The sequence below is a fragment of the Aspergillus ochraceoroseus genome (assembly GCF_002846915.1).
Source record: "Aspergillus ochraceoroseus IBT 24754 chromosome Unknown P175scaffold_1, whole genome shotgun sequence".
Classification (NCBI taxonomy): Eukaryota; Fungi; Ascomycota; class Eurotiomycetes; order Eurotiales; family Aspergillaceae; genus Aspergillus; species Aspergillus ochraceoroseus.
Genome location: NW_024468476.1, coordinates 3102176 through 3121759, shown reverse-complemented (window position 1 = coordinate 3121759; position 19584 = coordinate 3102176). Strand labels below are relative to the sequence as shown.

The window sequence follows — 19584 nt, the reverse complement described above, 5'->3', positions numbered from 1 at the left end:
GAGAATGCGACAAGAAACACCAGCCCAAGCTTCGTTATTTCTTTGGGGTGGGGAGATCGGGGGAAAGGTTTTTTTTTTTTTCGATTAGGTAGATGTTATATTAGGGCTGGTGGTTTTGTAGTGAGAATTTCTGATGATGAAGGACTCTGGATTTGAAAAGGGATGGGTTGAAAGGACAGGAGGAGTGTTGATAGTGTTGCTGGTGATGGTGATGGGACGGTAGGAAGAGAAAAGGAGATGAAAAGGAAGAAGAAGAAGAAGGATAAGAAGAGAAGGGATAGAGGAAGATGGTAGAGTTGATGGAGGTGATGATGAAGCAGAAGGAGTGTTGGTGATGGTGATGGTTCTAGTTCTTCCTCCCCCTTTCGTTGCTTTCTTCTGCTGCTTCTTTCGTTGTTGTTTCTTTCTTTTCTTCTTCTACTGTTGGCGATCTGAAACCTCAGTATTCGTATTTCTGTTACATACACCGTTACTTTAGGCCCGCCTTGCGTGATTCATCGCTAATCTCTCAGGAAGTAGTTGTTTTGCTCTGCTTGATAATTTTGAATTGATTTAGTTATTTATAGGGGCCAGATGAGTTACTCTTGTATTAGCTGTTAGATTTAATCTGTTTGAAATGGATTTCCCTTCCAGCAAGTGCCCTGATTCTTAACAAGCAGAAGTGGATGGTTGTTTGTTGCTCCGCGTCAGGGTTGAGATGTTTGACGTGTTACATACGCGTATAGGTCCTAATCCCGTACAGAAAATACATCGCCAAAATTTTGGATCGGGGAGGTGTTTCGCATGGAGCCTCAGTTCTGAAGATGACAATATTGAATAGGATAGCCCCTATCCTTGTCCCCAGTGGCTATTTTAATGATAGTTATATCAGATTGCTATAACCCTGCCTGGTAAATCTTTTTATAATACGTAACCCATACTTGAACCAGCTTCAAACTTCAAACAAGGAGTAGCGATTAAGAGCTACTCCTAACGCCAGCTCTAGAACTGCTCAATAAAAGTACTTGTAAAGGGCGGGCATGGATGCTGGATGTGCTCTGTATTGCCAGAATTGCCTACAGGAAAGTATTACCCCCCTTCATTTAGCTGGACCCGTCATTCTCTCAACAAGATTCAATGCCTGGAGTGGATGGTTCAGAGATTCAGCGTAGGGATTTTTGGTAGAGGGTAGGGAAATAATTATTTGTAGGCAAGAGAACGATGAGTTTTATAAGAAAACTTTTATAAAGACATAGAGATTCCTGCGAACCTTAGGCACTGCACATCAGACCGGCCAGATCTTGTTGACAATGATAACTGGACTTTACTGATGCCGTTCAACACTTGACAGTCACAACCCAAGACATCCACAAAGTCTTCCTTTGTTGGAGGATTATAACCAAACACAGGACCGGGGATTAATGCAAGTACTCCGTTCCTAACGTTGGTCGTCTCACTCCCCAGCCAGGATGCGAGTCAGGAACTGAGGTGTACTGTATACTGAGGATCGGGGCTTTACCCCGCTGAACTTTGCGATTGACCAGCGCCGTAATCCGGTAGAAAGATGAAACATAACCTAACGGAGGATTGAACGGTTTAAAGTATAATTTATGGTTGTACAAAAGGAAGAGATCGACTCTTCCTTGTCTCCGAGATGGAGGGATTTGGGAGGGTTTTTTAAGCTGGCTGCTGTACTCTGTAACAAAATCCGGAGACCAATCGCTGGATGCCTGAGGTACAGAGCGCTTCCATAAATAGCCTAGCGTCCTTTCTTCCGTGTGGCTCCAAATCATAATACTTTAGCTTCAACTATACTCTTACTTGCCTAGGTACAAGTTAGCTCGTGAACGGTACGTTTTCCATGAACTATCAATCACCCCACACTCCCAGCATTCGCATCCTCACGCCATTCAATGTCTCTATACTCCTCCACTTCGTCAATTGCAACTGTAGACCCCTCGTCTTAATATCGAAACCCAAGAAGGTGATCATACCACGCTAGGCCCGGGGACTCCGGCTGTGATGTACCCCAACTTTGCGATCATATAAACAGCTGGTGCTCGGATGCAGTATCAGCATCAGCATCAGCATCAGCGTTGGAGTATGTACGCCCATTGTGGAAAAGAAATTCGGGGTTGAAGGTACCTGAAATCCAACATTGACAACGGTTGGTTGGCAATTATGGGGATTATGTGGCGAGAGTGGGTGGTGACGTCCTCCATTCCGTCCCATATCGTCATACGCTTTACACACCCTTTACCAATCGCCTGATCTATACTAATTCCAAGCCGCTCCCCATGCAGAGGCGCAAAATAATCCGCTCTCAAACTCGTATGTTCTAACGCGCCATGCGCAGCCCCTAATCTTCTTTGTGTGTTTTTTCCCCCCTTTCATGCTCAGATCTCCTTATTACCGGGTGGTTTAATCTTCATAGTGGAACCACGTCACATTGTCAGTCACTGGTGTTGTACCACTCGGACTTACACGGACTTCAGATTCCTAGGCATTGTTATATCCTCCGTGCCCTCATGGGTTGTATAAAAGCCCCCAAGGGCCTTCCTTCGGTCCTCCTGACAGATCTGACTTATCTGTGCGCCAAACGATCTCCTAGGAATACCTTGATTTCACATTACAAGCTACCCATTTCTTCACTCTCAACATTTTCTTCTCGTTTTACCCCCAACACTGCAGCATCCTACGTAAAAACCGCAACTATGAGTATCCCTGACATGCAATGGGCCCAGGTGGTGGAGGAGAAGGGCAGCTCCCCAGTCTACAAACAGATCCCTGTTCCCAAACCAGGACCAGATGAGATTCTCGTCAACGTTCGCTATTCTGGAGTCTGCCATACAGATCTCCACGCCATGAAAGGCGACTGGCCTTTGGCACTGAAGCTCCCCTTGGTTGGTGGCCACGAGGGTGCTGGTGTTGTCGTCGCCAAAGGCGACCTGGTCGAGGAGTTTGAGATTGGCGATCACGCAGGTCTGAAATGGCTGAACGGATCGTGCCTTGCCTGTGAATATTGTATGCAGTCCGAAGAACCGCTCTGTCCTCACGCCGCCCTATCCGGGTATACTGTCGACGGCACTTTCCAGCAGTACGCCATCGGCAAAGCGGCTCTGGCTTCGAAGATCCCCAAAAACGTGCCTCTCGATGCGGCTGCCCCGATCCTCTGCGCCGGAATCACTGTCTACAAGGGCTTGAAAGAATCCGGTGTACGTCCGGGCCAAACGGTCGCAATCGTCGGTGCGGGTGGTGGATTGGGTTCTCTCGCACAGCAATATGCCAAGGCCATGGGACTGCGTATTATTGCTATCGATTCTGGGGACGAGAAGAAGGTTATGTGTGAGGAGTTAGGAGCTGAGGTCTACCACCACCACCACCCCCTTAGTTAATATTAACAGACGGATAACTAATTAGATATGCAGGCATTCGTTGACTTCAGCAAATCCAAAGATGTTGTCGCGGAGGTCAAAGCCGCAACACCGGGAGGGCTAGGTGCCCACGCCGTCATCCTTCTCGCCGTTGCCGAGAAACCCTTCCAACAAGCTACAGAATACGTCCGTTCTCGCGGCTCTGTCGTTGCTATTGGTCTTCCAGCTGGCGCCTTCCTGAAGGCTCCTGTCTTCAACACCGTGGTCCGTATGATTAACATCAAGGGCAGCTATGTTGGAAACCGACAGGATGGTGTCGAGGCTCTGGATTTCTTTGCACGTGGTCTGATCAAGGCACCTTTTAAGACGGCTCCTCTGAAGGATCTGCCAGAAATCTTTAAAATGATGGGTAGGTGTCTATCTTTTTCTTTTTCTCTTATGCTTTTTTTTTTTTTTTTTTTTTTTTTTTTTGAAGGGGGTATGCTAATCCTTGGACTACAGAACAAGGCCAAATTGCTGGTCGGTACGTTTTGGAGATTCCACAGTAGTGGAGGGGTTGGTTGGCGTTGAAAACTTGATGCTACGTATTAAATCTATAGTAACCGGGGAGAAAAATCAGCGTACGGGCCTGAATTCCACAGGACCCGCTGAGTGGCCTCTTGAATTAATTTAATGAGAATCTGATGACCTAAAACTGAACCCAAGCCTTCACTCGTACCGGTAAAATGAATCTTTTGGCAAAGTCTATCCTGTCAGACCCCTCCCCCCACAGCTTATACGAAGACCGGCCGAAGACCGACCGAAACCCTCGCAAGTCAAGCCATGAAACTATCCAAGGCAGAGCGAGCGAGCGAGCTACCTATCGACTACCTACAGGCGGTTTCGGTGTACGTCCCCAATACATCAGATAATTACTGGTATGTACTCCGTATTGCACTCCGTTGGAACCAGGTGAGCCAAATAGGGACGGCTACATGATGACGCCCCCCCCATCTTAATTAACTTATCGGCAATGGGGGATTCGTTACCCAACTACCACCATCCTTGGATATCCCACGCCGCCAACGGCACACCTACATACCTAGCTAGGTAGTCGAACGATTTTGAAAGGATGAAGTATTCATAACACCACGGAGTACTAACCTAGGCAACTCGGATGGATTAATTACATTTGGCTCTACTCTTTCTTTACAGGTACTTACTTAGCAAACAACCCAGTAGTTTACAGTATAGTTAGTGAGTTAACGAGGAGTAAGAGCTTGGACAATTGTGGTTTGGATCAGTTCATGATGAGAGGTTGTCAAATTATGACAGTAGAAAGTTGACCGAAATGAATTTAATTAGGTCTAACTAGGAGATGGAGATGGAGAGATGGAGATGCTTGGAAGAAGCATGGAGATCTGGAAGGAAATAGTGGCCTAAATACACAGGGTAGTCACGTGTCGCTATTTGCTTAAGCCTTAATGGCAGTGCTGTTTGCATTCACTGAATGCAGCACTCTAACAGTTCATGTCTCCAGAGTAACTAGCAGAGAAATGAATGTACTCAGCTCCTCATGAGATTACCAACCTACTATAACCACCACTTATTAGATTGGAAGCGGGGGATGGGTTGCTCTATCACTCCAGGGCTGTTGTCTCTGCCTTCCTAATAGTTATAGAAGTAATGTAAAGATAAGTCAGACGTCCCAGGTAACTAGTTAACTAACTAACAGTGAATCTCTCTAAGCCTGAAGCAATCATCTAATTACCAGATTCCATCACTATACTACCTTCCTGATTCCTCACTAATATAAAAGACATGGCCTTCAACTTGTTAAACTTGTCAATGACCACCACCTACACTGGAACTCATCTTGATACTGCGCTTCCACGGGCCCAAGTTATGCTGCAGTTGACAGGTTCTTGACACAGTAAAATGCCTTCGGTTCATTCTACCACCAGTAAGAACCTGTCAACTGCAGCACAACCTCGAGTGGCAATGAACATCCTTGTATGAGCGGACACAAGCAACGAGAGCCCCACTGAGTTAGCTGGTGCATTATTACTCTTCAGCTAGCCTTAAATCCTTACTACGCTCGGTGGCTTGTTGGGGCATATGGCTGCATGGCAAACTAATAGTATAGTCTTAATTATAGTATGATAGCTACTATATTAATGCAAGTATGGAAGTTAGAATTAAAATAGGTATTAAAGGAAGTATTAGCAGGTATTGAAGCAGGTATTAGCAGGCATTCAAGTAGGTATTAAAGCAAGTATTAGCAGGCATTCAAGTAGGTATTAGCATAGTAATAGCTTAGATAATATAGGAATCTCCATAGCTAATAGGTTAACCAATATCCCCAGGTTCTATAGCACGGAAAAGATGGCCCTGCGGGCCATAGTTCTTCCGAAGCGCGCGTAGAACTCAGCACGGTGTACAGGTCATACCACGGGTTTGAGGGGGACTTTCATATATTATTTAATTAAATTAATAATTAATTTAATACACAAGCTGGTAACAAAGGTCCGGAATAACTGTCCCAAAAAAGCTTAGCGTACAAAGGAAGAGTATAAACATTTGCGCCATTTTTGCAACCAGGTGTAGTATACGCCCCTGGCGAGCACGCTGGGTAACTGTTCTCATCAGACAGTTAGGACGATGGATTTCTACCTTCTCGTGGTGTCCGGTGTCAGTACCCTCTCGCTGCGTGGAGGGGAAGCCAAAAGAATCCAGGTGGTGCGGGTAGGGCCGAGCCGCAGAGTTTTCCGTGGTAGTAGCCGAGCCTGCCCAACCCATGAAAATCAGAGGAAAAGGGTTATAAAAACCATCCGATGACTGTTTACTTGATTTGTACTTGAGACTAACACTGGACTTGCTTTTCCAGCGGACGTGGTATTGCCTAAATAGGAGACAGGACACCTCTGAGCTTGAACGCTCTCTGAGATTGCGACACGCCCAGCAGAAGTCTTGAGAACATGATTTGAATATGCGTGGAGCGGCGAGGGAGAATAGAACCAATTAAGCAGTGGATAACACGAGTTTGGGGATTGGGTGCCAACAGTTCTGGTTACAAGACCCTCGTTAAGCCTCTGCCACGGGCAGTCTTGATCGGAAATGCTGACCGTCTACTTCTCTAGGGGCGTGCGATCCAGTGACGAACCTCACTGAACTCGTTAAGGCGTAGCTACGGGTGCTCGGGAGGTCTGCAAAACTGGAGACACAAGCTTGGTTAGTGGAGGATGGTCGAAGTATCGCGCAGGGCTACTGGAGATGCTTCTAGGCCACCTCTGCAAGACACGGTCGGCTAGTCGAGAGAGATCTCGGCTAGTAACGTGAAGGAGGGAAACATTCCCTGTGGGGCGTGGCACATAATGGCAGTGACGGACAAGTAGAAAGAACTTGACGAGACTGTCTATGTGGCCCGAGAGGACGGACGCGCGTGTCGGTGTGCAAAGAGACGGAAATCAGCTACCTCACTCGCACTGGGGACCTGAAGTCGAACGGCCAAAGTGGTGATGTCCTAGTGGGGAAGGTTCTACCCTTCTTCGCTATCTCACTCGCACTGAGAACCTGCGGCTGATTGACTGAAGTGAAGCTGCCCAGCATCGCTTTGATGGGCATGGGAATTTTGATATGGCCAAAGCCCCGACATACGACTTGGTCGAGCGCAAGGAAATCATAATCTAAAGTATAATAAGCGTTGTATATATTGATTCTTAAATATGTCCAAAGTATTTTTGGCGAGCTTTCTCCATCCTTAGTTCGTCTGGTAGGGGCGTGAGAAATTTGTCAATTTCGTTGATCCAGAAAGAATTCTGGGGGTTGACTTGGCAAGCTGTCGTATATTCCCAGTATGACGGGTACCAACCGGCCGTTTCCCAGTCAATGATGCCAACAATATCATCACCGCGGACAAGGATATTCAAGCTGCTGAGATCGCCATGAGTGAACACGATAGGCCAACCACGATTGTGTTGTCGAATCAATTCTTTAATTTCGCAGTCAAGTCCCGGGTCAAAATCCATGCCGCCTCGTAAATGTCGATGGAAGCTCTGGACACTGGGAAAGGGCCCAAAACGTAAAGAAGCGCCCGGCAAACGGCAATCGAACAGAGGTCCTCCACTAACAGAAGAGACCCCTATACCTTCTGGAGGCCGAAGTTCTTGCATCTCGTGAACCATGTTCTTCAGTTGCGTAAGAAGCTTGGTCTTTGATTCTTCGCTTCGATTGACCCAGCCGATGCCAATCATGTCTCCTTTGATCCTTTCCATCACGATGTAAGAACAACCTTTATGTGTGAAGGCGCAAAAGATCTTGGGGACTGGGATGTATGTATTCTGTGAGATGAAACGCATGGTCACTGCCTCCGATAAGTCTATGTGTTGCCCGTACTTGACACAAAGCCGATCTGTCAACATAAGAACAGTTCCTTTGAGAGGTCGGATCCTTCTAAGGACCGCAATCACCGAAAGTGTCAAATGCCGGTTGAAGGTGCTGTCATTGATCAGACTCGAGGATTGGGCATCGCAGTTCTGCGCGCGAGAAATCATTAAATTAGTATTTACAAACAGCCTATGACACTGAGCACGGGGCTGTTATACGGACGGCCTGGACTAAGGCTGTTGATCAAGTTGTCTCGCTGGGAAGAACATCGAAGCACTTGGGAGCTTGCCTTGCACGTGACGCTTTGTTAGCCTCACATAAGCCATGCCGCTTGTGGCTGAGCTAGAGCATATAAGCTGGATCTTTGATGGCGATAGGTGTGGTACCATCGCTGTACTACCTTTGGCAGTATAGCAACTTGACAGTATGTTTGAAGAGAAAGTCGAAAAGCAACAGTGAGGTGCCCCTGTTGGAGCGTTGCCTGGACACGGAAGCTTCTAGATTGCGGTATTCCTCTTACGTGTATTACTGTAAGGTTAAGAAGTAAGGTCATCAAAATTACAAAACGTGTCCATTAGTTCGAAGAGCACTAATATGCCCGTCTAACCGTATACAGGCTAGTGTAATAAGGCTAGGGATTGGGAAAGAATTTGGAGACTCTGGGGTAGGCATGCTAATTGTGCAAGATACTGTATTCTGCTCAACCATCAATTCTCCCTTGTTCTCGTAGCAATAATTTAAGGATAATTCACTTGACTTCCATGTGTCACTGCTACTTGAATAGCAATTTGCTGACAATACCCCGTTTTGAGTCAGCTTCGCTTGCTCACATGTCGCTGAATAACTACCACACAGTGCCAACGCCGCGTTTATACCCAGAAGGATTGCACCACTCGACCACATTATAACATTGGTAATTCAAGGACTCTGACTCGCTTTGGTCGAAGGCACATGGTTGGTCCCAGGGATGTACTTATACACTACTTTCTTTCTTTCATGCCTATTACTCGTGCCATGTCAAAATGTACGACACCGTAGAAATATCTCAGGCATATGGCAGCTCCCAGTTTTTTGAGGAGCTCAGTCTATTTCAACCAGTGCTATTCCAGCAGCCATGTCTCTGCACCTTCACCTTTGGTACTATTATCCGTCATCCCTTCAGGGCCTGGCTTCCCTTAAGATCGGAGTTTATGTAGCCCTTTCTTTTAGTAGGGCCTAATTTTTCACGGGCACGGTATACGGCCCCGCACTCGGGCCACTTGGAAGAGGATTCATACATGTCTCGCTTACATTAGACTGAACGTACTCGCGGAATTCGGCATAAAACAACACTAGATAGATTTCACCTGACCTGCTGGATCAGAAGGCTAATCAAGACGAATCAATCACCCTGTTGAGGTGCCATATACATTATGCATATTTCTTACTATTGAAAGACATGATCACATCCCTTCTCTTAAAGTAGCCTCCACGTCTAACGAACTCAGAGAAATTAGCGTTATCAGAACCCCTTCCGCGCGACTTCCAGATGTTCTGAGCCTCTTGGCAGGCTTTGAAGTGATCTAAAAACTCGTCATGCGAGTATACTTTGTCTCTCATCGCACAGGCTCCGGATTTGACCCTTGAAGACCTCAGAGCTTTCTCTAAAGCAACCTGGCAGCCACTACAGGAGATACCTCTCTGAACGACGCCACTTTTATAATTAAAATAAGGTAAGGATGTAGTTACCATATAAGGAAGTAGTACTGTTTTCTTTGAGCGTTTAACTCGCGTCTTATCGATCTCGTCATTCAGGTAGATTGCGCTGATCGATTCGCTTAGTATGATTTTAGTCCTTCTTTTTCGTACCGTCTCATCCATTGAGTATGTCCCAGGTAAAGTCCTTACTGTAGGCATCAGACTGCAAACGCGTCCCAAACCCTGCTTGATGCGGTGCTTAACATGATTCATTGACCCCGCTCTACTCTGAAGTTACTGCCTCGGTGTCCACTAACCAGAAAGAAAGCATGTGCGTGAGGAGATTTCCGCGGGTGATGTTACGGGTTCTAGACTCATACAGAACAAAATCAAGAAACCATCTATGCCGAACAGTTCAATACTGTCCACTGATTTGATCTCATTCTAAATATCTACGGAGTCTTAGATACACGAAAAACTATTGAGTAACAAGACCCAAATCCAGGATTTAAACAGAGCGGCATCGCGCGTGTGTGCCCTGTTTTTCATGCCTAGAGCCTCGCAAATCGTCAAATGAGGCCCTGAGAGAAACAGTCAATTTTGTAGCCAATTCCTTCAACGCTTTCTTCGCCTCGACGGCCTGCTTATTTAGTTCGTCGATATGCGCTGTCGTAACGCTCCCTATTACCTCTGAACTACCATCGGTTACAGTTTGTATCTCGCATACACTGTCCTGGACCACCTCGCCTAACTCGCACACTTTCATTTTGTGTTCGTCAGCAATCTCCTCGCGAAAATGGTCGACAAGACCAGGCAGTTCTGATCTAATGCTGTCTTGAACGATATCATCAAGTTCTGATTTAATGCTATCGCGTACGATGTCCTGCTGTAATTTAGAACTGTTGTGGATTTCCTCATCGATATATCTTTTGATGTCAGGGTCGATAAGATGGACGCCAGGAGGGCCAGATGTCCAAGACTTTGATGGTAGGCCACCATCTACATCCCCTGACAAGGCCAGTAGACGGTGGTGTCCGGAGCGAATCAATAGCTCACGAACCCGATCTTCAGGCAGTCGGCTAAGCTTCTGCTCAAGATATCTAAGTGAAAAATGATCTGCGTCGTCGGGAGAAGAAGCATGTGTAAAGTGGGTTGGACGGATCGAGTTTGAGGATGTTGACGGAGAGCGAGTACTTGGGGTATTGACTTCGGTAGGTGCTCCAAGCCAGTCTGGGTGTGTAAGAAGCCGCCTTTTGCAACATTCCTCGGGTGACAGAGACCGCCCTAGAGACCATCAACAGGCCATGAAAGCTGAAATCTCCTGTAGATGTGGAGATGGGACATACCTCTGTCCCGTTTGCCAATGACCGGATTCAATTCGGGTTGATCATTGTATTGGGGTGGATCCGCTTGCTCAGCCGGTGTTGATACCTGTTCCTCATCATATGGGGGTGGAGAAAGCTTGAATATACTCGGATCTCTCTTGACTACACCATGCCGATGATGGGCGAAAGACTCTGGCTGGAGGGTTTGTATTCTAGAGCAAAATTTTCTCAACGTCTCAAATTCTTCCCCCTGAAATTGTACCCGGGCAAAATGTAGGCGTAAAGATTTTGACTGACAAATATGGGCGAATGCGATGAAATTTGAGTCTCTTGGATCAGAGGAACTTAGAGACTTTGCCCAAGATGGACAAAGAACAATCCCAGGCCTAGCTAAATAAATACTAAGCGTTGAAACCGCCGTAGCACCACTTATAGTTTGCCGAATCTTTGAGGACAATTCCGATGGGCAGAGATTGGGGTTGCTTCTCTTAACTAGCGAAGATTTCTGGATCGCTTCCGGGCAGATATTCAATGTTAGTGAATCCGAGCTGTTAGTCGAGTTAGCAAGGGCTGCCTTAATACTAAGAGAGATAGATCCTCGCTCGGGGTCGTTGGAATAGGCAATGCGACACTTGGCATCGCAAGAATGTTTCGTGCCTGGTACAGAAACGACAACTTTCTTGGTCAAATCCCAGTGCGACTCTTGCAATACAGGCGACATTGGAAAACTCTTAAAGTTTGTTGGATTTTAGAGGTTCCCTCGAATGATCGAGTAACCCTCCCACCCGGGCTTTGAAAAAGCGATGAGCAGCCCTGACTCAGGTGAATGAAGATCAGTGATAGAATTGACAGGACAACAGTAAAAGAGACCGACCAAAAGCTCCTGCGGCCTGGCCACAAGTACATGCTCACTCCAGTTCAAGAGTTGGAGAGTCCTATGAAAACACAGGAATGGCACGCCAAGCGGCGAGAACGGCAAGAAGAAAATGATTCCTTAATTGACGAACGAAAACAAAGGTATCAAAAGCTCTTGCGGCCTAGCCACACGTACGTACCCAACCCAAGATCCAAACCTGGAGTCCTATGAGAACACAGGAAACGGCAGGACCAGCGGCCAGAACGGCAAAGAGCGAATAGTCAAGTCCCTATACGTGATGAGGATGATGGAGTTGATATCGCACAGAACGAAGGTGAAGCATGAGATATCTCAGGGGGAGAAAGGAAGTGAGGAGATTGGTTGAGTGGTGGCCTGGGAGAGGATCGATATATAAGGGACGGGAAAGGGGGCTGGGGCTTGGCATTGTTGACTGTGTCATCTCTGACCACATTAACCTGTTGGAGTGCTGCAATCAGTGAATGCAAACAGCACTGCCATTAAGTGAATAGCAACACGTGACTACCCAGTGTATTTAGGCCATCATTTCCTTCCAGATCTCCATGCTTCCTTAAAGCATCTCTAAGCATCTCTCCTTCTCTCTATATCCTAGTTAGACCTAATTGAATTCATTTTGGTCAACTTACTCCTGTCATCATTTGATGACCTCTCATCATTAACTATCTGTTAGAGTACTGCAATCAGTGAATGCAAACAGCACTACCATTAAGTGAATAGCGACACATGACTACCCAAGGCCACCATTTCCTTCCAGATCTCCATACTTCTTCCAAGCATCTCCATCTCTCCATCTCCATCTCCTAGTTAGACCTAATTAAATTCATTTTGGTTAACTTTCTCCGATCATAATTTAATAACCTCTTATCAGGTTATGAGCCCTTCCTGAGATTCTAATTCATGCTTCTTAAATCTTGAAAAACTCTTATTAGATGTAAGCGTCTCGCTGGCGAGGTGCTCCTAGAACCTTCAACTTCCCCTACATACAAAAAAGTCCATGACAGGTATCTTGCCACTGTAGTTTTTTTTAGCTCTACAATTTGAACACCATTATTAGTGAGGAACAGGGTTGCAGGAGGTGTAGTCCTCAACAGAAGATAGAAGCCCTACGGAGACTTAATACATGACCCAGATGGTACGATTATTCTATCTGTCTAAGCTTCTATTCCTCCGGAAAACCGAGGAGGGTCTTTCTCCAGTTTCTTTTCGGACGGGGTATCTGATACCGTGATCTGGGGGCCCTTGTATGTCTTCCTAGCATAGAGAACGTAGTATAGGAGTGCGCCGCCCCAAAGAGCACAATTGATAACGACCGTGTAGTTCATGTCGTTGGCTGTAGCATCGTTAGTCTTACTCTTCCCACCAGACCACGCTTCACCTCACTCTTCCGCAACGACAAGAAATAGAAAAGAAAAGAAAAGAAAAGAAAAGAAAAGAAAAAGAAAGAAAGAAAGAAAGAAAGAGGGGGCAACGTACGACTCGGATCCGGACCCAGCGTCGGGAACATGCACAACACAATCGCAAACGCCAGGTACACAATCGCCGTGATCGCAATTGGCTTACTGAAGCGCCCTGTATAAAACAGACCCGGCTCGAATTTCTCCTGGCCCCAGATGAGCCGGGCGGCGATAGGCGTCATCCAGGCGAGATCGTTGCCGGCCACAGCGAGGGAGAAAAGAGCGTTTGAGGCTGCTGCGTTGATGAGGGATAGGAGTCCGATTATGATGGCTGCGCAGATGACGCCCCAAATCATGCGAACGGGTTGGTAGCGGATGCGTTTGCTGACGTGGCGGAAGAAGGAGGAGAAGGGGAGGGCACCGTCGCGGGAGAAGGCCCAGCTTTGGCGGGAGGCTGCGACGACCTGGTTTGTATTGTTGTTAGTGTGTGTTTTTTTGGGGGGGGTAAGGGAAGGGGAGAGAGAAATTGGGAGTTAGGGCTAGGAGACGAACAATACTCAATCCCATGAAAAACTGAACCAGCGCAAGTATGGCCATGAACCCGATAGCCCCAGATTTACCGAGACAGTCGTAGTAGACCTGTGCAGAGAAAATCTCAGTATACCCATGCTGTTGTATCGAGGTAAGGAACGGCGACTTACCTGCGCCATGGGCTGGCCGAATTGAGTGTTCAGCACTGCTGACAGATTCGTATCAATTACTGTAGCGATGATAGCCAGAGAGAGGAATCCCAGAGTTCCACATAGCCCAATAGACCATAAGATACCCAAAGGCACGGCACGGGGGGCATTGGTGGCTTCCTCGCTCATATGAACGCACGAGTCGAAGGCACCAATTGTCCAGATCGGAGAAAGCCAGGCGATGACGAACGCCCACCCCGCAGGCCAGGTTGTGGAGTTCTCGATATTCCCAAAGACATAGGTGCCCGAGTTGATCGTTCCCCCATTGACTGCTTTGCCAATCGGGAGGGCGAGCACGGTGGCAAGGACAAGACCAACGTTGAGGAAAATACAGGCGAACTGGATTTTGGGCATGATTCGGGCAAAGAACGTGGCGATTAGACCGTGGACGACGACGCAGGCGACATAAGTACCGTACACGAGTCCTCGAGATGCAGACCACTCTCCGTCGCGAGCGATAGAGACAATCGAGAGTAGCATAGTAGCAAAGCCATCTTGTCCTAGTCAACTACAAAGGCCGTACATATATCAGATTGAAAATTGAGAATGCTCACAGTCAATAGAGCAGATTCCTCCGATGAGACCGATGGTATTGCTATATCCCACCACGAAACTCAAGGGATTCTTCCACTTTTCACCACTAAAATAATGGGTCCAGAAGTAAAGACCACCGGCCGTGGGCATTGCCGATGCCAGGTCAGCCTGAGACTATTATTAGCCTTTCCTTCTACTTCATCCAGTGCGTTTCCAACGACGGAGGAGCCCTACCATAGCCAACCCAACAATAAATATAAACACACTTGCAACAAGCCATCCTATACATCCAGTCAACCCAACCGTCGAGTATCGACCTAGTCTTCAAGAACGCTTACCCTATCCAGCATCAGCAAGCTCGTCCTTATCACAGGTTGGAGAACGGGAGCAATATACCCAAACCATGCCCACCGGACCAGCGGGTATCGAAAACGAAAGGGTCGAAGCAATGGACGGCAATAATCCCATGATACTAAAGGCAATCGCAAAGACTTCTGTTGTCGAATAGTGTCGTCGGAGTTCCTGTTTGTAACCCAAGGCGGCTTTCGGGTTCTGAAGGTTAGCCTTCCCACACGACAAAACATGGATACTGGTAGAAAAGAAAAAAAAAATCCAAGATATGGATTGGTAGTAACCTACCTAACAACTCCATATCGCCCTGTTCCACAGCGGAAGGCTCATCATCGCTCACGTCGGGAGCAGCTTTGGGCGTCTTTTCAGCCATGATTGGAGGAGGAGAACACGAGGATAATCAAACAGTACTACAATTGAAGGACAGAAGAGCGGGAGGAATTTCGGTAGGAGGACGAATCCATCGCCTGCAATAGGGACAGGAAGAGCCAGTTGTTTATATGATTTGGACATTAGATGATAGGCGGAGGATGTCAATCAAGGCACGAACGTTGCTCAACGGAAGTGATGATAACATTCCGACGTGCAACATTTCCGCACTTCCATCCATGACAAGCCTCGAGACCAGGGTAGTAATAATCGTAATCGTAATAAAAATGCTGATAATAATGAGTGATCGACTCTAGAGGCTTACTGGTTTTAAGATACGTAGGTCACATCCAGATAAACCAATAAAGCTTCATATAATTCGTTACTACAGGACAGACCTTCCCTTTCCAGTAACACTCACGCTGCACCTTGTGTCAAGCCTCCGGACTAACTGACGCCGCGGACTTCTTATCATCGCTGCAAAGAGTTGGGATTGGAGGGCTTGGGCATTCTGGTCATTGATACTCTGATAACCTCGTGGATAATACCCAAGTAGACTAAGAGGAACTATCAGAGGAGAAGAACCCCTGGTCCATAGTTTAGAAACTACTGGCTGAGCGCCATCTCTGATAAGGGAACATTAAGAAGACCAAAGCCAAATCAAAAATGATATTATACGTGTGTATACACACACACACACACACAAAACATGAAGAACAAATCTAAACAGCGCCAGGCCCCTTATGGTTGGACTGGTCCAGCAGAAGTCGGGGCTTAATATAATCCTCATCCAGCTGTCGGAACCACGCCACATGGTCCCCCGACGGTCCGCCCGAGAAAAGATCGCGGATTGCCTCGCGTGCGCTCATTCCTGTTTCGCGCCGGGGGGAAACACTGCTTTGCGGCGGTGTTGAGGAGGTCCCCAGATGCTGCTGATGTTGTGAGGGCTGGGACGGTGATCGCCGCATCCGGGTCGGGGCTGCAGGAGGCAGATCATCGTCCGAATGTACATCATCACCATCCAAATCAAAGGCCTCGAGCTGGTCGGTATCTACAGCTCTGCCCTTTCCAGAAGTCTTCAGACCAAACTCGTCTTCGCTGGCAACGCTGCTGTCACTGTGGCTACCCACACCATTGCCCAGAAGAGTCGCGGTCGAAGATCGGTCGCGCGTTGCTTGCGTATCCCGAGCGCTGAACGCGTTCGAGTGCAATCTGGAATGTCTTCTGCTCGAACCTGAGGACGTAGGAGGGCTGGGTCGGCGATTGTTGCCGCTGGAGTAGCTGTTGTTTCGGTCGAGGTCTCGTCGCGAGACTCCATCCAGGGGAATAGTGTCGGGCCGACGAGGCGAGTATCCCAATCCAGTATCGGAGCGCTTATAGTAGGTGCCCCCGTTTGAAACCTCAATGTCGAACTCGTCATCGGATTCAATTTCTTCGACCACTCCGGTTCGAATTCCTAGGATCTCCAACATACGCGCCGTTGTACCTCCGAAAATAATGACGGTAAGCACTACCACGACAAGAACGGTAGCACGTAGGGCCGGTCCATTCGCACCTCCAAGACCAGCGGCCAGCGCTACTCCGACTGCTCCACGCAAGCCCGCCCAGAAGAGCATTGCTTGATATGCAAAAGGCAGCTCATCAGCGACATCCATTCCGCGCCGTCGCGCCCTATACCGAATAAACCAGTTGATCGCCTTGGACAATGGAAACACGGCAAGATAGCGGGCAATACAGATACCAATGACGGTCACCAAAATGAAAAGCGGCTTGAACTCCGATTTTCTATCGACAAGCAGGTCAAGACCTAGGTAAATAAAGATAAAGTTCTCCGATAGTTGTGCCATAACTTGGAAGAGATATTTGGTCGTCAACTGGGTTCGACGCGACATGTTGTAGTAGGCGTAATGCTTCAAGGTGATTCCACAAAACAGCAGCGACACGATACCTAACGTCATGGGTCAGTCAGTCTTCCATATCCAGCATCAAGAGAGGGAGAAGAAGAAAAAAAAAAGGGCCGACCAACATACCTGATAAGAGAACACCATTAGAGAAGAAGTAGCTCGCGTAGGCAATGAGAACTATCAAGCAGCTCTCAATCTTGGGTTGGCGGCGGACATGAGTGTATTTCAGTCCCAGAGCTGTCAAAATACCCACAATAACGCCCACCAACATACTTCCAAAGAAGACGAGCAAGAAAAGCCCGATAGCTTCGAACAAATTCAAAAAGGTGAGAGAGCCTGCATCACTATACGCATACTTCTGGGCCGTCTCGAACAAAACAATCGCAATCGCATCGTTCAGGATCGACTCGCCGAAGATGACGGTGTAAAGCTTAGGCTCGACTTTGTAGAGATTGAAGATAGCCAAAATCGTAACCGGATCTGTCGCAGAAAGCGTGGCACCAACCGAGATGGCTTCAACAAACGAGATATCTAATCCGTCTAATGGAATTCGGGTCCAGAGAAACAAAATCAAACCCAGCACAATGGCCGATATGAAGGTTCCGGCAAAGGCAAAGGTAAGGATGGTGCCGATATTTCGGAAGAAATTGGCCTGATGTAATTCGTAGCCCGAGGCTAGGATAATCGGGGGAAGGAGGAGGTTGAAGAAGAATTGGTAGTCAAAGGCGACGAAGGTTTCGATGGGGGAGTCGGTAACTCGAATGATCAGTCCAACGAACATGCCTATTCCACTGTTCAGCAAGTATTTCGAATCAAAAGCCAGATAGCTTTACCTCCAAAAATCGACAGAACGGTTTCGTGAACTGCTTGTATTCTTCTTTGCTGCAGAATATAGCTGGTGAATAGCGCAGCCATCAACAGAGCGATCAAGATAAAGAGTGCCCAGGAGCTGAAGAACTCCTTGGTGCCCGCCTCCGGAGCGTCCGCTATAATTATTCCATTCTTGTCAGATTCGATCCTATCCTACGCCCTCTACCCAGATCCGAAAATCTCAGAAGAACAAGAGGGGAAGGGAACATTCGACGCGCGTACCATCATCGGGATCGGTATCATGATCCGCAGCTCTCCCTAGCAAAGCACGAAACTCGTTAGCGACGAAGTTGTTCTCCGGTCGCAAAGATAACAAGAAGAGGCGGTTACGTAGGATCATAGGCTCTTAGAAAAGGTAAGAGAGAGGGGTACGTACGGAGAAGCGAATGAAGGGTGTCACCCATTAGTTGAGTAGCCATTTCGAATGAGTTTCCACGCAACCACCACCACAGCGGACGACGCCTAACGGTTAACCCGAGCTGCGATTTGCTGACGCCGATTCCAGGCGCACATAATAATCCACGGATGCGGGAGAAGAAGAAAATGAAATGTAAGAGAGCGAGGAAGAGAGAAGGAAGATATTCAGAAGGCAGGTGGTGAGGACGAAGCGAAATACGCACGGGTAGTTTTAACTTAAGGGACAAGTATTCGTCAACGCTGATTCGGAGGATTCCGCGCCACAGCCAAACAGAGTCGCAACTTTTTTTACAAATCGAATATGAGGACCTGTGGGATTGACGCCGAAAATGGCTCTGTTTCAGGTGAACCCAAGTCCGTTGCCTACGCCTTAAGATGACCTTCATTTTGCCATTTTCTATACCACGAATATCCACCCTGGTCTGTATTACAATTTCCGCCGCTGGATGGCAAATGAAGTCAACAGTATGTTCTTTGCTGAACGCGATATGATGGATATATTTTCGCTATGATATATGGGATCTCTTATAACATGGCTGACTATCTACTTGCAGAAAATTTTACCAGCTTTACTAAAGCACATCAACGTGCTATTTGTCAACCCCCCGAGATTTTGCAACTGAGACGCGAGAAAAGAGAACTCGGGGCGGAGATGTGGTCCATGGCTGGCATAATCAAGAACACCCTTGGATCCCTTATCACTATTAATTGGCTCATTCAGATGCTTTGTTCATCCAGTAATCTTATAGAAAACAGGTCCATGTCCCAGTTCACCTTCTATGCACGCCAACACATGCAAGACCCAACTATCCATGATGAAGTCCTTAGTGTGTACACGGCCGAATATCTTGGTGCGCCTAACCATGAAGCCATTTCCATTGAAACCAACCCCACCGCCCCGCGAATGTCTGAAGGAGGACTGGAAATTTACTCCAGGGTATGAAATATGACCCAAGAGGTTCTTTTGACCCTGAGTTCTCGGCGTCTTATGTCCCAGGCACAAAGAAAATGATTGGATCCATTGCGCAGGCAGATTTGGCCAGATTCGAGCAGTCGAGACGCCTCGGGCCCAGCTGACGCTCGGGGGCAAGCAATTGTATCCTGGTACACCACTTTATCGTTGTGGAGACTGGCTGCGAGATGGTCAGAAATTGGCATTTGACAAAGGCATCTTGAAGCGGTAGAATGAGGTAAGTCCGTCAACACCCACTTATCACGATACAACATCTAACGGAATGAATCCGAAAGCTCGAGCGCTGGTTCTTCGGCCCTTGGAAAAGAGGTTCATTCTCCACCTGAGCTTATTTCCAACATGTCACGAATCTGGGTTGCAACAGTCTGGGCTCAATTCCGTTACCTTTCTTCTTTCCTACTGTTCCCGTCAAATGCA

General features: G+C 47.5%; 10 protein-coding genes across 10 annotated transcripts; 2 read left to right on the top strand and 8 right to left on the bottom strand.

The window, feature by feature from the left end:
* Positions 1-2693: 2693 nt before the first annotated feature.
* On the top strand, positions 2694-3901 carry P175DRAFT_0426511 (zinc-dependent alcohol dehydrogenase; the record flags this gene model as incomplete). The annotated part of the gene is made up of 3 exons (XM_040893178.1): positions 2694-3344; positions 3408-3762; positions 3855-3901. 3 exons carry the CDS (start codon positions 2694-2696, stop codon positions 3899-3901), a joined length of 1053 nt encoding a protein of 350 aa, XP_040756102.1.
* Positions 3902-6508: 2607 nt separating this feature from the next.
* P175DRAFT_0528208 (uncharacterized protein) lies at positions 6509-6956 on the bottom strand (the record flags this gene model as incomplete). The annotated part of the gene is made up of 2 exons (XM_040899590.1): positions 6509-6743; positions 6808-6956. 2 exons carry the CDS (start codon positions 6954-6956, stop codon positions 6509-6511), a joined length of 384 nt encoding a protein of 127 aa, XP_040756101.1.
* P175DRAFT_0497824 (uncharacterized protein) lies at positions 6950-8142 on the bottom strand. Its single transcript, XM_040896367.1, has 2 exons — positions 8008-8142; positions 6950-7867 (listed from the first exon to the last, which is right to left on the bottom strand). Exon 2 carries the CDS (start codon positions 7688-7690, stop codon positions 7052-7054), a length of 639 nt encoding a protein of 212 aa, XP_040756100.1. The 5' UTR covers positions 7691-7867; positions 8008-8142; the 3' UTR covers positions 6950-7051.
* Positions 8143-8192: 50 nt separating this feature from the next.
* P175DRAFT_046641 (uncharacterized protein) lies at positions 8193-8777 on the bottom strand. The gene has a single exon (XM_040894909.1). The coding sequence runs from the start codon at positions 8619-8621 to the stop codon at positions 8277-8279; it is 345 nt and encodes a 114-aa protein (XP_040756099.1). The 5' UTR covers positions 8622-8777; the 3' UTR covers positions 8193-8276.
* Positions 8778-9127: 350 nt separating this feature from the next.
* On the bottom strand, positions 9128-9637 carry P175DRAFT_0497823 (uncharacterized protein; the record flags this gene model as incomplete). The annotated part of the gene is made up of 1 exon (XM_040896366.1): positions 9128-9637. Exon 1 carries the CDS (start codon positions 9576-9578, stop codon positions 9129-9131), a length of 450 nt encoding a protein of 149 aa, XP_040756098.1. The 5' UTR covers positions 9579-9637.
* A 266-nt stretch (positions 9638-9903) lies between these two features.
* Positions 9904-10657, bottom strand: P175DRAFT_0426361 (uncharacterized protein; the record flags this gene model as incomplete). The annotated part of the gene is made up of 3 exons (XM_040893163.1): positions 9904-10035; positions 10123-10495; positions 10554-10657. 3 exons carry the CDS (start codon positions 10655-10657, stop codon positions 9904-9906), a joined length of 609 nt encoding a protein of 202 aa, XP_040756097.1.
* Positions 10421-11653, bottom strand: P175DRAFT_046492 (uncharacterized protein). Its single transcript, XM_040894858.1, has one exon. The coding sequence runs from the start codon at positions 11439-11441 to the stop codon at positions 10680-10682; it is 762 nt and encodes a 253-aa protein (XP_040756096.1). The 5' UTR covers positions 11442-11653; the 3' UTR covers positions 10421-10679.
* Positions 11654-12466: 813 nt separating this feature from the next.
* Positions 12467-15130, bottom strand: P175DRAFT_0513618 (putative GABA permease). The gene is made up of 8 exons (XM_040898762.1): positions 14923-15130; positions 14655-14825; positions 14518-14600; positions 14304-14451; positions 13711-14243; positions 13562-13648; positions 13089-13473; positions 12467-12945 (listed from the first exon to the last, which is right to left on the bottom strand). Exons 1-8 carry the CDS (start codon positions 15005-15007, stop codon positions 12767-12769), a joined length of 1671 nt encoding a protein of 556 aa, XP_040756095.1. The 5' UTR covers positions 15008-15130; the 3' UTR covers positions 12467-12766.
* Positions 15131-15311: 181 nt separating this feature from the next.
* Positions 15312-18257, bottom strand: P175DRAFT_0497819 (bifunctional K:H/Na:H antiporter NHX1). Its single transcript, XM_040896365.1, has 5 exons — positions 18154-18257; positions 18000-18035; positions 17741-17893; positions 17034-17690; positions 15312-16951 (listed from the first exon to the last, which is right to left on the bottom strand). The coding sequence occupies exons 1-5, from the start codon at positions 18194-18196 to the stop codon at positions 15726-15728; spliced, it is 2115 nt and encodes a 704-aa protein (XP_040756094.1). The 5' UTR covers positions 18197-18257; the 3' UTR covers positions 15312-15725.
* A 190-nt stretch (positions 18258-18447) lies between these two features.
* P175DRAFT_0497818 (uncharacterized protein) lies at positions 18448-19575 on the top strand. Its single transcript, XM_040896364.1, has 3 exons — positions 18448-18659; positions 18749-19384; positions 19443-19575. The coding sequence occupies exons 1-2, from the start codon at positions 18641-18643 to the stop codon at positions 19135-19137; spliced, it is 408 nt and encodes a 135-aa protein (XP_040756093.1). The 5' UTR covers positions 18448-18640; the 3' UTR covers positions 19138-19384; positions 19443-19575.
* The last annotated feature ends 9 nt before the right edge of the window (positions 19576-19584 follow it).